Below are 14,742 nucleotides of genomic sequence, written 5' to 3' on the forward strand. Positions count from 1 at the left end.
ATCCCGTTTTGTGACGTTGGATCAAACGGAAGGGTTCTATTGTGAGTGCGCTGGCTGGCGGCCCAACAAATAGCTAATAATTAAATAAAAGAAGATCAGTACTTACAACAAACCAGTAAGCATAGCACTGTCCAGGCACTACGGGAGCTGTGTGTGTGTGTGGTGTTTTTCCTTCCGACAACCGACTGTCGTTCGGTTTTGTGTTTGAGGGTTACTCGAATGATAGCAATGGCCTTTGGTAGTGTAGTGGAAATGGAGTTAAAATTATCCTTTTAAGCTAACGCTGTTTCAACGCTCCAGTCGGTCATTCTAATGAACGAAACGCTGGTTCGCGGATTATGGAGCCTTTTTCGAGGAACTAGCGGCGTGGATTTGAAATTACGTTTCACAGTGGTTGATCTTAATTATGGAGCTCGATGCAAGAGTATATTGAAATGGCACAAATTGTGTGAATAGAGAAATTATATTCTAAGGAAAACGGGTAAAACTGGCAGCACCAAAATCGGGATTTCCAAAGCGCACACAGAACGTTGAGAGAGAGAGAAACATTGAGAAATTGGTTTGTGCTTATGGTAATTAGATTTTTACGTGTATTGAAACCACTGATTAGCTTGAGCAGAGTAAAGGTTTCCATAGAACTAATCTAAATCATATCGTTCAATTTCAATTCCTCAAGAGCTCTTTTTCATTTAATCATTTGCAGTTAGTGTATGAGTGTGATTAGTACACGAAAATTCATTAAATGGTGTTCAAAACCTTCATATTAGTTCTCCTTTATTAACAATACTTTTATGGCAGTACGTTCTGCCAGCTTACTGCCGACAACTACCACAACAAAATGATCCCTCAGCCAATTACGCATTATAATCTCTAAATGTTGATACCCATTTTTCACCACTGCGCCTCCAAGAAACCATCAAATCTCCTCCATGCAGAAGCAAACCAACCAAACGAGAGACGTGAAAAAACCCTCAAAAGGTACTGAAGTGACGAAAAGACACCGGCGCCGCACACGAAGTGCAATAAAAACAGATGAGATGATGAGTTCCAGTTTTGAATGGACTTTTTGTTCCTTCCACCGTATTACTCACCCGTGTCCCTCCAGCCCCCCTCCCGGCCGCTCAAACGACGCCTGTCACCCATTATGCAGCAGGCTTTCAACTGGAAAAGAGCATTAGCTCATCAAACTCCGCCCCATTTGCCGGTCGTTTTGTGTTTCGTTTTGTTCTGCCTTTCGCCCCCCCCTCCCACCTCCTCGGTCGTCCACGTCACATTGACCATTTGTCGCATATTCGGCGCATTACGGCGCCCTGATCCAAGGCGCGTACAACATCATTATCGGGCGGTGGCAAACGGGCAGCCACGGCCCCGCAACCGAAATGGCAGCTCGTCAGCATCAACATAATCATCATCAGCCGACGCCCGGCGGTACGGTCAGCGCTGTCGATGGTGGTTCTGTTGGTGGCCCCAGCAAATGGTCGTGAGATTCATTGTTGCGTCGATGGCTCAATACGACACCGCACACGACACGAAAGCTGTACGTTTCTCGTCCGTCTCCGTCCAAACAGTCACAGCTGAAAGGGACAGCAACAGCCACAACAGAAAACAACTCATCCACCCCAAAAACGCAACCAGAAACGCACGGACGCAAGCGAAAAGAGTGGCCAGGAACAAAAAAAAAACTCCTGCCCCATCTCCAACCCGACACAGAAAAATCCCATTTCCATCGGCATCATCAAAGGGAAGGATTTCCGGCGGATTCGGTGTTCGGTTTCGTGCTGCGGGCACACGACTGCTTCCACGGATGGAATTTTCGGTGGAATGTGTTTTTATTGGTGTTGCTTTGCTTTCGATGTTCTTTTTCGGGTGACTCTCCTCTCACGGTTCCGTCACCCTGCAAAGTGTTGCAAAGATTCTGTCCTAGTGTATGCTTTTAGTTCGCAACGGGCAACAAATTTCGCACACAAATTGATGCATTGTGTTTGTGTTTGGGGCGAGTAGGAAAAAAAGGGAAAAAAGACAGCGAGAACAAAACGCCAAAACAAGCAGCCCTCCGGGCGGTGCGAACCGAGTTCACACGTTTTTCTTTAACGCGTTGCTTACTGACCGGGCGCTAAAGTTGTTGCGAAACGACCCATTCATTCCTTTGCTGCCGGTTCGGCATGGCGTGGTTCCCGGTTTCAGCTGACAAAAGATACGACGTCATTACATTTCGGTCCATTCTTGGCCGGTGTTAATCGTGCCTTCGTGGTGTGTTTCTTTCGTTCCTTTGCTTCCGTCGCGCTTTTTTTTTTCTTAATCAACCACCGGCTGTCAAATTTCATTCGCTTCATTTTCTCTTCCATTTTTCTTTTGTTTTCTTCTCTTCCACATGCAACGGCAGAAATAAAAATTCATCCGGGCGGTGTGCAAACAACGGACGATCAATTAAATATAATTGGAGGTAAGTGGTTACGGCAGGGTTGGTTTCTTTTCTTCCAACACACAAACAAACCTACACACATACACGTACACAAAACACATTCTTAGCTTACAGTTTTTGGGTAGGTGGGACAAACCATGCCAATTTCTTCGCATTTTGAAACGGAAGAACAAGCAAAGGCACGACGTTCCCTTCATTTGGCAGCAGCTCGTTCCCGCCAGCATGCGTAATGAAGCGATAGAACATAATGTTGATGGGACACATTTTGGGCGAGGATGGTTGTAATCACCCGAACGCACATTGCCGGTCGTTGCGAGATTGTAATGTAACGAGCGTGAAGATAGAGGATTGTTGTTTTTTTTCTGGCTGTTGTTGTATGTTGACTTTGATGGCGTGTTAAAGAATTTGAACACAGTAAAATGGTTACTTAAAGATTGTTTTGTCTGAGCAGTAACTGATACAAGTGTGAGTAAATGATTGTACTGACAGATTTGCTGGAAGAAATAGAAGTAGAACAATGACTTCAAAACTTTCGCTTATTAAGAGTTAAAATTTGTTTGATTTGAATAGGTTTTCTTCAACATTTTGTCTTAAATAGTATTCCGATGATTTTTTTATATGAAATGATATTTTACGAACATGCTGATAAGATTCGTACATACATGTAAAAACATTGCATCCTACAATTCAGGTAGCTTACAGAGCGAAACTATCTTTGCCTGTTTTCCGTATGGTCATTTTAAATTTGTTGTTTTCCCTGAAAACAGCAAGTTTTACACAACGAAACAAAATGATCCATGTAGAGCACATACCACACCACAACTCTGACTCAACTTTTCAACCTCAACTTTAACGTTGATTCCTTCCCAACCAGGTCTGGCAGAGGCAGCCCGTGGCCGTGGCAACTCTGCCACCAGCTCGCTACATCCCACCCGAACGCATCACTTGCTCCCAATGGTACTGCTGCTGATTGTATCGCTTTCGCTTGGCACGATACGAACGGTCATTTCCGCCAGCAGCGATAGCAGCAGCCACGCCCGTACCGGTAACAGATGACACCGTTCCGACATATCCGGTGCGTGATATCGCACCGGCAAAAGCTGCTGGCCGCCATCCGAGGGCAGCGAATGTGATAGTGCACAGCAGCAGCGTGGGAAAACGTCGGTCGCATCGATAGCAACGTCCACACCTGTCCGGAGCACAATGGTGGCCAGCGATGCGGCAACGATTAGGTTTTATTGAACTTGAACTCAACAGCAACAATAATCATCTGCTAGGGGGAGCACAAGTATAAGCCGAAGATGGTACGGGCTAGGAAGCGGTAAAGGTGAGACGGCTCTCTATGTTCCCCACAGCACAGCTTGAATGGTGATTGGATAGGAGCCGGCTATAAAGCGTGCCGTAGCGATGCGAACCAGCTAAAGGCCATAAGAGTGGTATAGGGAGTATGAAAAACATCCTAAACATTGTAAAAGTTGTACCAACTCAAACTGTTTTGAAAAATGTATTACAAGCGCTGTTTAGCTGGCTAGCTGACTTCCTGCAAACCGGCTAAAGCAAAATCCTGCTTAACGCAAAACCAAACTTCTCCATAATCAGTTAGCATACCGGTTGGTGGAAAACTTTCATGCCTGGAGAGGCGGCAACAGTTGCACAAAGAATCGTCACCCAGTAACGAGCAGCTTGCATACTTGTTTAGCCCTTTCGCAAACTTCCCAGACGTTCGCTTTCTTCTGCATGTTTCATGAAGTGCCGGGCTTCTCCACTGACCGGGCGTCTCCATCGACCGGGCGTCTCCATCGACCGGGCGTCTCCATCGACTCGACGCTTCCATTGAACAAACTCCTTGCCATCTCATCCAACACCGTGCACTAGCATCGACCAACCGATGGGTGAGCAAGTTTTTGAATGATGTTAAACTGTGAATCAAATTTAATTGCCGTAAGCATCGATAAAGCTGCCGTTAAGCTGTGTAACTTACACCGCTACTTTCGAACAGTCACTGCCGATGGCGTCTGGTGTGAAACGTTTCATCGGTGAATCGATGCTGGAACTTTTTTCCCTAACTTTGCAACCCATGTGTTACTTGTTGGAGTTTTGGTTGTTTTTCTTTGCTTGGCGCATTTCACACAGACAATAACTATTCCAGCTCCGTGGATTTGAAAGGGAAGAATGAAGAAGAAAAATCAAAGGGAGGTAAGAAGAAGGGAGCTTGATTTACACTATATTTTCTTTCTTTGTTTTTCTCATAAACACCATTTGAAACTGGCAAACTACATCGTGCTAGAAACAAAGATTTCAATTCAAAAATAAACCCATCCACACACCAAATGACAAGATCTATTGATGAAAATCGTTATTTTGGTCTCAAGCTTTTTTACCTGTACTGTCTTTGGCTGTGCTCGTTCCCTTTAGTAGAAAAGTAATTGAAATCATACAGAAAATAGTAAGATTAAACCAAATGACATGCAAACGAAAACTTCCAACATAATAAACATTAAAGATCGATAGTGGTAAGGCGGAGGATCGGCCCATGCAAGATCACCCGGTACATCGCTTCGATTGAGGCGAGGACAAAGCGCGATACAGTCTGGTGGAGAACGTTGTAAATATCTAGAGGTAATTAATTTCGCCAGACACCCTGCACTACCCAGCCAACGTACACATTCATATCTGCGTGTGTATGTGAACTTTTCCCCGGCGAACACGATGCTCCAAGCCATGTTTTTCCCGTTTTAATCATCCCGAATCATCCCCCCGGTCCTGTTTGTGTATCGTGCATTCGGTTTAATAAATTTTCACCTCTTGGGCTCACTTGCAAGACCGACGAGCTGGCGAACCTTGTGGGGGACAGATGACCGCAAAAGCTATAACGCGATTTATCTGTGCACACAATGTGCTCCCCACCCCCCTCGTACGAGCAGGAGGATAAAGCGAGGTATTAAGAGTGGTGGTCCGCAAAAATTGAAAAACATCACAAAAGAATACAAAAGTAAAAAACATAACCCAGACAGCCAATATCGATGAGGTAAATTTAAAAATCCCATTCACACGGAGTGGGAAAGAAGAAGAAAAAAAAGATACGCCTCGCAACAACCACCACAGCAACAACTGCACCGTACACGGCACTACAACTGGACGGAACAAGTGCAACAACCGAAAACATAGCTCCGCAACAAAAGGATGCAATCCGAACCCATCTCGGGAGCGATGGGGTTTGCTGGCGCATAATTTATGACTGAATTCCATTCGAAGGGTGAGTAATTAATTATGAAAATTAATGATATCACCCGTGCTTCTTCTACCACCCATCCCCAACCGAAAGGGGCAGTTGATTCGTGATTACCCGCTTACTTGCTTGTGTACGGGTGATTTTGCGGGTGAAAACGGGCCACTCGCAAGCCGTTCGCTTTCGCGTCTTCAAAACTTAATTTGGGTGGTTGCATTTTCCTGTTTCTCTTTCATTTTTCCCCCTCTTTCGGATGGTTTTTGGGTTTGTACCATCGATCATGTCGGTATGCTTCATGTTGTTGGTTAATTTTTTATCAACCCTATAGCACTGATCATCGATGAGCGTTGCTGTTTTTGTGTCGTTGTGTTTTGCAGTCTACTTTTAAATCGCCACTATGCTCGTGCTCACAAAGTGGCAGTGGCGTAGTCTTTCCACGGTTGGCAAAGCCAATGAAACGGTCCGGGAAGTGATCGGGTGGAGGGAATAATTTTCCGTAGATGAATTAAACATGATTTTTCATAACCATTCGTGACATTAATTTTTTGTTGTGTTTGATTACTGTACTGCAGTTGCTGTTTTTCACCATTTGCAAATGGCGTTTGATGAGCTGCAAAGCGCAGCTCATTATCGATGATGGTTGGTCGATCGTGGAAACGGGGACTGATGTGTACAAACGAATTTGATGAGCATTCAGCAGTCAGTTTGCGTCATTTTTATTGAGAATGGTAATTTCACTGTACTCGGAGTGTAATGAGTAGCAGTAGTTAATTGACACGTTGTAAAATTGAAACTCTTTTTGGTATGGTTTTTTTTTAATACAACATAAGTGTGAATGTCACATCGCACAATCTCAAATTGCATCGTGTTCCGCTACACTTGTACTATAAAGACAGTCTATCAATAAACATCCACTCCCATGGCATGCCCGTAATAGCTTGTTTTCTAATAGCTTTAATGTTTACTAAAGTCTCTATTGTATAGGAACGAATAGTTAAATGCAGATGTTGCAAGTGTTGATGTGTTTGCTGCCAGCTGTCGGCATGTTGCTGACAAGAATGAGCTAGACACACACACACACACTCAACCACGGCAGGTGTATTTGTGCAAAGCTACATTAGATAAGGGGAATGTGGGCAAACTAATCTGAACTCGATGCTATAGCATAAGTAACCTAAAACATAAACGCAGAGTGAGCGAGTATATGAGTTGAATAAACATAAAGCAAATGCAATGTAGCTAATCGGGGAAAGGAAGTATTAGAGAATTAAGCAAAAAAGAGAGATGAAAAAACAGATGCAAAACAAGGCAAGAAAGATAAGTAAAGTTAAAACGAAAACAAGAGAAACTAGTAGGATAAAGCAAATCGCTTCGATGTGATCGAAAAGCATGGAAAACAAAAGAATGGTCAAAACCAAGAGTAAATGAACAAACCAAACACTACATAATCATACGCCGAAATGCAAACCGAAACACGTACCAACGGTGTCGTACATTGACCGCGACACTCGTTGTAGAAGCTCTAAGCGCTAAAGCCCTGTACATATTTGCGTTACCGGTGTTACAAAATCCATCCATCCCTCCCCCCTTGCAACCCATATCACCCCTTCCCATTCTCCCTTACATCCAGCAAGAAAAAAACGGCCGAGTGAGTAATAAATTTGAAAACAGCAAACATTGAGCAAAACAGTCAATCTGTGTGTCACAGCGTGTGTAGAGGTGTTTGTCTGTGTGTAAGCATAACGGAACTGTTCCAATAAATCTGATGATCTGAAGAAATGTAAAACCCGCACCCGAAACGTTCCGAAAGCAGCACAACAAAACACAAAAACCCCTCCGAATCTCATTCTCGCATGGAAATGAGTTTTCCGGCATTTTCGGTCGAGCTTTCTTCACAGCCCCCGGTCGTTCGAAGCGCTGGAATGTTGCTGTCACGCTGGTGGTGTGGGCACATGTGTTCGTCGCCGAACGGTACCCCGAAAGAGGACACATTCCTTACCTTCACCCACTGCTAATGGCTAATAGCTGGCTGGACGAAACTGACGGACCGAACTGCAGCTTGGCAGCATGCGAGCAGGTAGGAGGAACAGCTGCCAGCAAGCTTTGGAACGGAAGGGAGAAAGGAAACAAGATTTGCTTTCAGTTTTTTCATCCTCTTCTCTACCATGGTGAATTCGTACCACCAGAAACCTGTCAGTCACAGCCGGAAATTCACAGCGCCACCGATGCGGCCGCGCAGATTCATCCCGGTGAACGGTGACTCCCTTTGTTTGAGGATCAGATTGTCGCGGCAAAGCGGAAAGCTTAGCTAACATCGTGCCGGCCTCATCGTGCTGGGTTGAGACACGGGCTAGGTGTAGTTGTGCCCTAGACGGGGGCTGATGATCCTAAGGCAAAGCAAACGCGACCTCATGATGACCTCGGACGGTTTGCTACAGGGAACAGACCGTGTCGTCCGTTCGGCTGTCAGGCTCAGCTTTGATCCCCGCACCTGTCTATGTGTGTGTGTGTGTGTGTCAGTGGGTGTGTGTGAGTGTGCATGTCACCGGAGATACTATTTCAATCTCATCATTCCGCTCCGATGCTCGCCAACACACCGAAAAGGGCATTCGGGTGGGAATCGTCGCTATGAAGCAGAGGTCGCTTTTTTGCAGGTATTGTCTCTTTTTTTTTGTCATCCATTTGTGTGCTCCAGTATAATCTCTGACTCGTCCGTTCAGCGTCGCTCATTGGCGCTGTTTCATTTGGTTGGATTCAGTTTGTGGATTCTGTGTTTCCCCAGTTCTTTTTTTACTATTCTTTGCAAAAGCTTTGTGCCGTACGCTTTTACGTTATCTCACGGTTGACATTTAGTTTCAGCGCGCCAAATGCGCACACACACACGTTTGTGCGTGTGCACAAAGGCGGAGTGGAAATCGGACGGGAATCTGACGGCAAATGACAGCTGACAGCAGCTGTGCAACGATCAAACGGGCTCGGCGCACCACCCGTAAAACGAACGCGACCGAACGTCAAACGTCAACTTGCTCACGCTTAACTAACCGTGTCCCAGACGAGTAGCCCAGTTCGTAGTATCGTAGTAGTATGTCGCTTTTTTTCTCTCTCTTTCACTCGCTCACACTCCCGCATACATCTGTCAAGTGACGATAGTGGTGCAATTGGGACGCGAGTAGGTACTCACATACACCCAAAAGTGTTTTTTGTTGCAATCGTCTCTGACACAAACCACTACCCTCCGAGGGTATTGAAGTTGATCATTAAAAAAAAGGCGAAAAAGAAACAATGCATCCGAGAGGTGACTGAGTTTGACAGGATGTGCTTTGGGGACTCGTACACTATCTGTCCGTAGCTGTCACTGGGCACACAAGTTACTGTACTGTTGGGACGAGGGTCCGCCACTGCCCAATCCGTAACAGTCACCACCCGTGCGCAGTAAGACTTTGTGACTGGTGAATAATTTATGCACCATCGCTTACCACCAACCGGAAGGAGCTGCCAGATGCGGAAAGGGTCAAAGTTTTATGATATTGGTGTATTTTTTTTCTTCTCTGATGCCATTTTTTGTTTTGCTGCTTTGTTTTGTATTGCATCCATCAACGCTGCTCGAAGTGCCGCTGGAAAGCCGGTGGTAAGTGGGTCGTTCGGTTTTTAACGGTCCGAGATTTCGCTCGCGTAGAATAAACAACCTACCTACCGTCCGAAAGCACTTATCCCGCGAGTGGAGTGCATCGGTAAATGTTTATCCTTAATCTTAAATCGGTTTGTGTTGGGTTCGCTTTGATTTAAGGCAAGAGTTTAACGCAAGATGAGGGATGAAAATGGGAAAACATTTCATTTCCCTCGGCACGATTGCTTTTAGACGACTGGTGAAGGGATATCAACTGTTGTAAATATTGTATGAATGGTCTCGTAAATGGTTGATGCCGTGTGCTGTATCCACTCGAGTGAAGCAATAAAAATGATGCTTTTGGTACGCTTTTTCCTGCTTGAACGATTGCAGAGCGATTGACGGTTGTTTTCTTTATTAGTTGACAGATTTAGCGTAAGTATTCCATGTAAGTAGGTAATATGTTGACTAAATATTACAGAATAACTGTAGTATATCTATAAGACTCATTAAATACGTCCAGCTCGTTGGGATTGAAAATAATACATAATTTTGAAACTGATCAAGATCCATGGCGAATACATATCACAAAACAGGTTTGCTTTTTGAAATACCCATTCTTGATTGTAGTTTTGATTTCACTCTAAATCAATACAATTCATACTCGTTCATGACACCGTAAAAAAATGTGTGAAAAAAATCGAATTTATTTGTAATTTTATTATCATTTTTTACATTACAATAATAATAATAATAATTAAAATTTATAAATTTTCTATTGAATTTAGATTTAAGCTGCTAAATTTCACAAAATATCAAACAATTGCTTTCTACACCCTTTCTTTCTGTTACAAAACGCACTTTTGGAGCTTTGAAAAGCTTTGCCCTCCTCAACATTCATCAATATTGCACTGATAATTATCTCTTCTGCTTGTTCCCGGCACCATTGTAAGCATAAAATGCTTTAATTTGGTTTCTATTTTGCAGAAGCTGTCGATATCAAATTGAGCTCTCAGTCCATACAAAACTTCCGATATCCATTTCAATGCCTCTTTCCTCACAAACACTCACATGCAGCCACAAACATCCACACTAAAGAAACATTTTTCTACGCTCCGATTAGCAACACGCTCATCCACCGGATGGGGGAAAATATCAAGCTTCATGTTAAAGGAATGAAGCTTATGCTGGAATTGAATTACCAAAGTTCAACATAGAATTTATCCCGCCCATTCTTTGACTACGAACACAACCGTACTCCCAGACGCAGGCAAGCGTTCTAAAATATCGATTACGCATTGCCCCTCAAAGTGCTGCGAACGTGTGCGAGCCCCAGGAACGCACCATCGCTCAGGAAGATGATGTCAATGTGCGTATCGATGGCTCCGGAAACCTCCGAACCCGTTCTTCAACCGGTGGAAAGTTCGTACTCCGTACGGTGGCGGACCGATTGCTGATAGTGCACGAAGCTATACCCGATCCCGAAGGATGTGGGCGCCGGATCCTGCCGTCCGAATATTCAACAGTTAGCAAGGACAGTCCGACAGTTTGACCCACGGCAAAAGACAGAGCTCCGGCACCGGCCAAGCAACAGTTTGGCTCGCCCGTTCTCCCTCCTATCATCCGATCGGTTGGTCAGTTTCCGTTTGCTGTGCAGTTCAATAATTTGATAAGCAAACTTTACCGTTTGGCCCAGCCCAGCCATGGGAATCGATTTTGTGGCGCGTGAGCCGTACCGTCACAAGCCTCCAAGCGTCCTTCGCTTCTGAATGGGAATCGAAAATTGCCACCAATTGCCTGCAAACCTGCCGGAATGCTCGTTCGGTCGAATGCTTTCGAGGCAGCAGCCTCAGCGACAGCAGGCTCGCTCGTATCTCTTCCAGCGAACGGTGGCGGACGCAAAACCGAACGAAAAGCGAACACAATTAAGATCCCACGGGAGAGACGCATCTTCCCCGTACGGTACCGCCGGCTCATACTGGGAAAACGGAAAGTTTAGTGCTAGGAGTACCAGCCTCCGTGCGGCACAAAATCGAATCGAAAGCAGTCATGCAAATGGCCATTTTTGCCACTGCTCCGTACCCCGTTCCGTGGAAACGTCAATTTCGGGCACCGATCAAATGTCCTTTGCGCTTCCATTAGTGTGCTGCGTTTGTTTCCACTTCAAACTTAACCACACACATACAGATACACACACACACACACAACACACCCACAAATATGGAAGACAAATGGTGAGTCTGAAGTCCCCCCTCCCCAGCGTTGACGTGTGACGTGGGGCTCATGGCACATTAAATATAAATGTCAATTCTAAACCGATTTCAGTGAAGGCGCGTCGGTCTGGTCGTCACCAGCCTTCCCTTCCTCCGATGGGGATGAGTAGACGGGTTGTGGGGAAAACCATGGACCATGGGTGACTATTGATCAGTGTGGGCGACCCAGTTCAACCGCGACAGCACAGATGATGCAAGCTGTCAAATGCCATCGGTTGTAGGCTTCCATCATATCATACGGCCCGGGTTATTGTCGGCTGCACGTGGAGCGACATCGTTCCGTGTCTGGATTTCCCGGAAAGCACGGTCTCGATGGCGCCGATTGGAATGAAGTTTGGGGGTGTCAGGGGGATGGATATTTCGCCAACGCTTTTATCGGAAACCGGTGGGAAATGGATTGCTTTAAACGGTACAGCAGATGACTTGTGATCCATCTTGGCTTTGATGGGCTAAAGCGATGCAAAAATGGGTGAACATATTATTACTTCTCATGCGCACAAAGCTGTGCCAAACATTGTTTTAACAGGTACCGTATCCATTGTGAAAATTGTCTTACAATTTCTGCCCTTCGGTGGCAAAAAATGTACCACCTGCCGGCAGCGTGGTACGAAAGACGGCTCCCAAACGTGAGATTTATGGTCCTGTTTTGACAATGCTTGAATAAAATATTATCACACCGGAGCGACCGATCACATACGATTAGGCATACACGAACGCATACACTCCCGCACATTGTAAGATAGAATGGAAGAAAAAGGAGAAGCACCACGCAACCAAAAATCAGCTCCATGATTGCAAATCGAGCCCAACGGCTTCGCTCTGACTTCCCCGGTAGAAACCATCAAACCGCTTCCATTGTGCTGTGAGGCGTGTGCCTTCACACTCCTGTCCGCATGGAAACGACCCAGAGAGAGAGAGATATGCAAGGGAAGGTTGAGAGCTGCCGGTTGCCGAATGTTTCTTATCGGACAGGTTGGAGCCAGTACGAGCAGCAAAGGAATGCCGTATAAAAGATAAAAATTTGATGGATCGTTCGTCTGCTGGCTTTTGGAGCAGGAGATGGAGGAGATGCTGCTGTCTACGGTTCGGTGTCTTAATATCATCCCAAGAGCGAGGGTTTTGGGACGGTACGTGTTGGGTGGGATATAATGTAGCCGAGGTCCGAAACGGCTTCCCGTCCCAGTCCGGCCCGTGCTAGAAAGAGTCAGCCAGCCGCTGGAAAGTGAATGAAATCGGTTGTGATGGCAGATGATGATACATTCTTTGATAAAGGTTTTCGCCTTGATGAAGTTTTGTTTCGAACAACCCGGTCCGGTTATTTCGCTTTGAACGAACGGCGCTCTGCCCACGAACCCCGTTCTGCCCGACACCTATGAATATGCTTTTGATGCCTCGCACTGGGGAACAGGGCGGATAGCTAGAGATGAATTATGCATTAAATTTACACGTGCCCGTTTCCTTGTTGTTTTTTGAGGTTACCATCTTCGAAACGGTATCCCAACAACGCTGACCCTCTGGAAAAACGGGTACAAAGTTTCGATCTCAAAGCATCTTCAGATATATCCCAACCCAGCTCTCTTCTCTCCCAGCCGCTCCATTATTAGGTCGGTAAATATTTGGACAACTTTTGCCCAGACACAAACGGACAACTTTGCCTAAACTCCATCCACACCGTCCGCCCAGCTCCGTAGCGACGGGGCCAACTATCGACCTGTCGAGTGGAAAGCGATGAACGTATCATTTGTAGGAAATTAGAGAATCGATTAGATGGAGGGAAATGAAACATGCCAACCTGCCTGCCTGGACAGCCAGCAGCAGCTCAAAGTGTGTGCAGCAGTGTGTCTAACGAAGATTTAACGCTGTAGGTGCTTGTGCGAAAATTGTGTGCCCGGGTAGCTCGGGCTGAGCTTCTTGGAGTAACTTTTTCCGCAAACATACGTGCGTTCCGGTTGATTAACGGATGCCCCCGAGAGCTGTTGCTTCTGCGGATCAGGCCGGGTCGGTGGAAGTTAGCACCTGCATGGGATGGAAGGCGAAATCGTTGGGGAAGGTAAATATTTAGCCAAAAGTTTGTGATGGTAGTGTCTGGGATGGGGAGAAGATGGTAGCATGTTTCTTATGATTGTTATTTAATTCTCTTATATTAGCGCGAAAAGACGGCTCAATAACTTCACATTAACTCCATGTTCGGCATTATACCAGTCGGTCATCGGTATTGACGGGTAATTACTGTTCGGTTGTTGGTTTATTAGCTTACAGTTCGTTAGCTCAATTATTCAAATGTACCATAATTATTCGGCAGTTTTGATTTATCATAAAATAAGTGAATAAGAAAGTAGGTATGGATATAATCTGTAGAATATCACATGGACAACTCCATTATTACCGAGACATTCGAAATCCGGATAAGGTTGAACCTTTTTTTTATCTTCATTTTTTAGATACTTTGACTCTATTGTTCTCTTTAAATTAAATCGTAAATCTAAACTTAATAAAACAACACAATCTTCCGTTCATGCCAATTCCTGCTTGTTATTATCTAATCTTAGATTAGTGAGCTTATCCTATGAGCTCCACAGTTCGATGAATTGAGGTTTTAAAAACTGACCAAAATAGGCAAATTCCGATACGATAAAGCTGTATCATGCTTTCAATCGCAAAGGCTCGCAATGGCAATGTTCAGAGATGAAAATTTTGCTACAATATGGCTTGAGCATAGTTCGATCTTCATTTGAGTCACACGCGTGGCTTCACTGCAGTGTCAGGTATCGGTTTTGATCATAGCCAGAGCGGAAAGTTCAGTGTCAACCACCGTTGAACGATGTGAATAACGTTAGAACTACATAGAAGTACGACTAATCCGTCTAGGAATAATCAACTATATTTTAAAATTTAAGCTCAACTGTCACATACGCGTGTGCTGCGGCAAAAAGAAACTTAACCAGTAAATTCAAACCATAAACGAACGAAACTAACAAAGTGATAATTTATTGTTGAAAGAAAAACTATAATACATGAACATAACAATAACAATTTAAAATTCACTGTCTGTTTTTGCACACTATCCGTCACAAAAGCTGCAATAGATATATCCTCACAAAACCACATTTATTGCGTTCCCCTTCCGTAGCTACTACTGGATGTTTGATCCACCCCGGAGCAGCAAACCGCATTGATCAATTAAATCGAAATTCAACACTAACAACATGCT

General features: G+C 44.9%; 1 protein-coding gene across 2 annotated transcripts in view; it reads left to right on the forward strand.

Annotated features, from left to right (window-relative positions):
• Positions 1 to 7,430, forward strand: part of LOC120894708 (lachesin) — an 81,793-nt gene extending 74,363 nt beyond the window's left edge. For both annotated transcript variants that reach the window (XM_040297466.1, XM_040297467.1), the window contains exons 8-9: positions 2,384 to 2,443; positions 3,297 to 7,430. In XM_040297466.1, the coding sequence (XP_040153400.1) occupies positions 2,384 to 2,443; positions 3,297 to 3,478 (242 nt within the window). In that variant the 3' untranslated portion in view covers positions 3,479 to 7,430. The remainder of the gene's footprint in view (positions 1 to 2,383; positions 2,444 to 3,296) is intronic.
• Positions 7,431 to 14,742: the final 7,312 nt, after the last annotated feature.

This window comes from Anopheles arabiensis, chromosome 2 (assembly GCF_016920715.1).
Source record: "Anopheles arabiensis isolate DONGOLA chromosome 2, AaraD3, whole genome shotgun sequence".
NCBI classification, from domain to species: Eukaryota; Metazoa; Arthropoda; class Insecta; order Diptera; family Culicidae; genus Anopheles; species Anopheles arabiensis.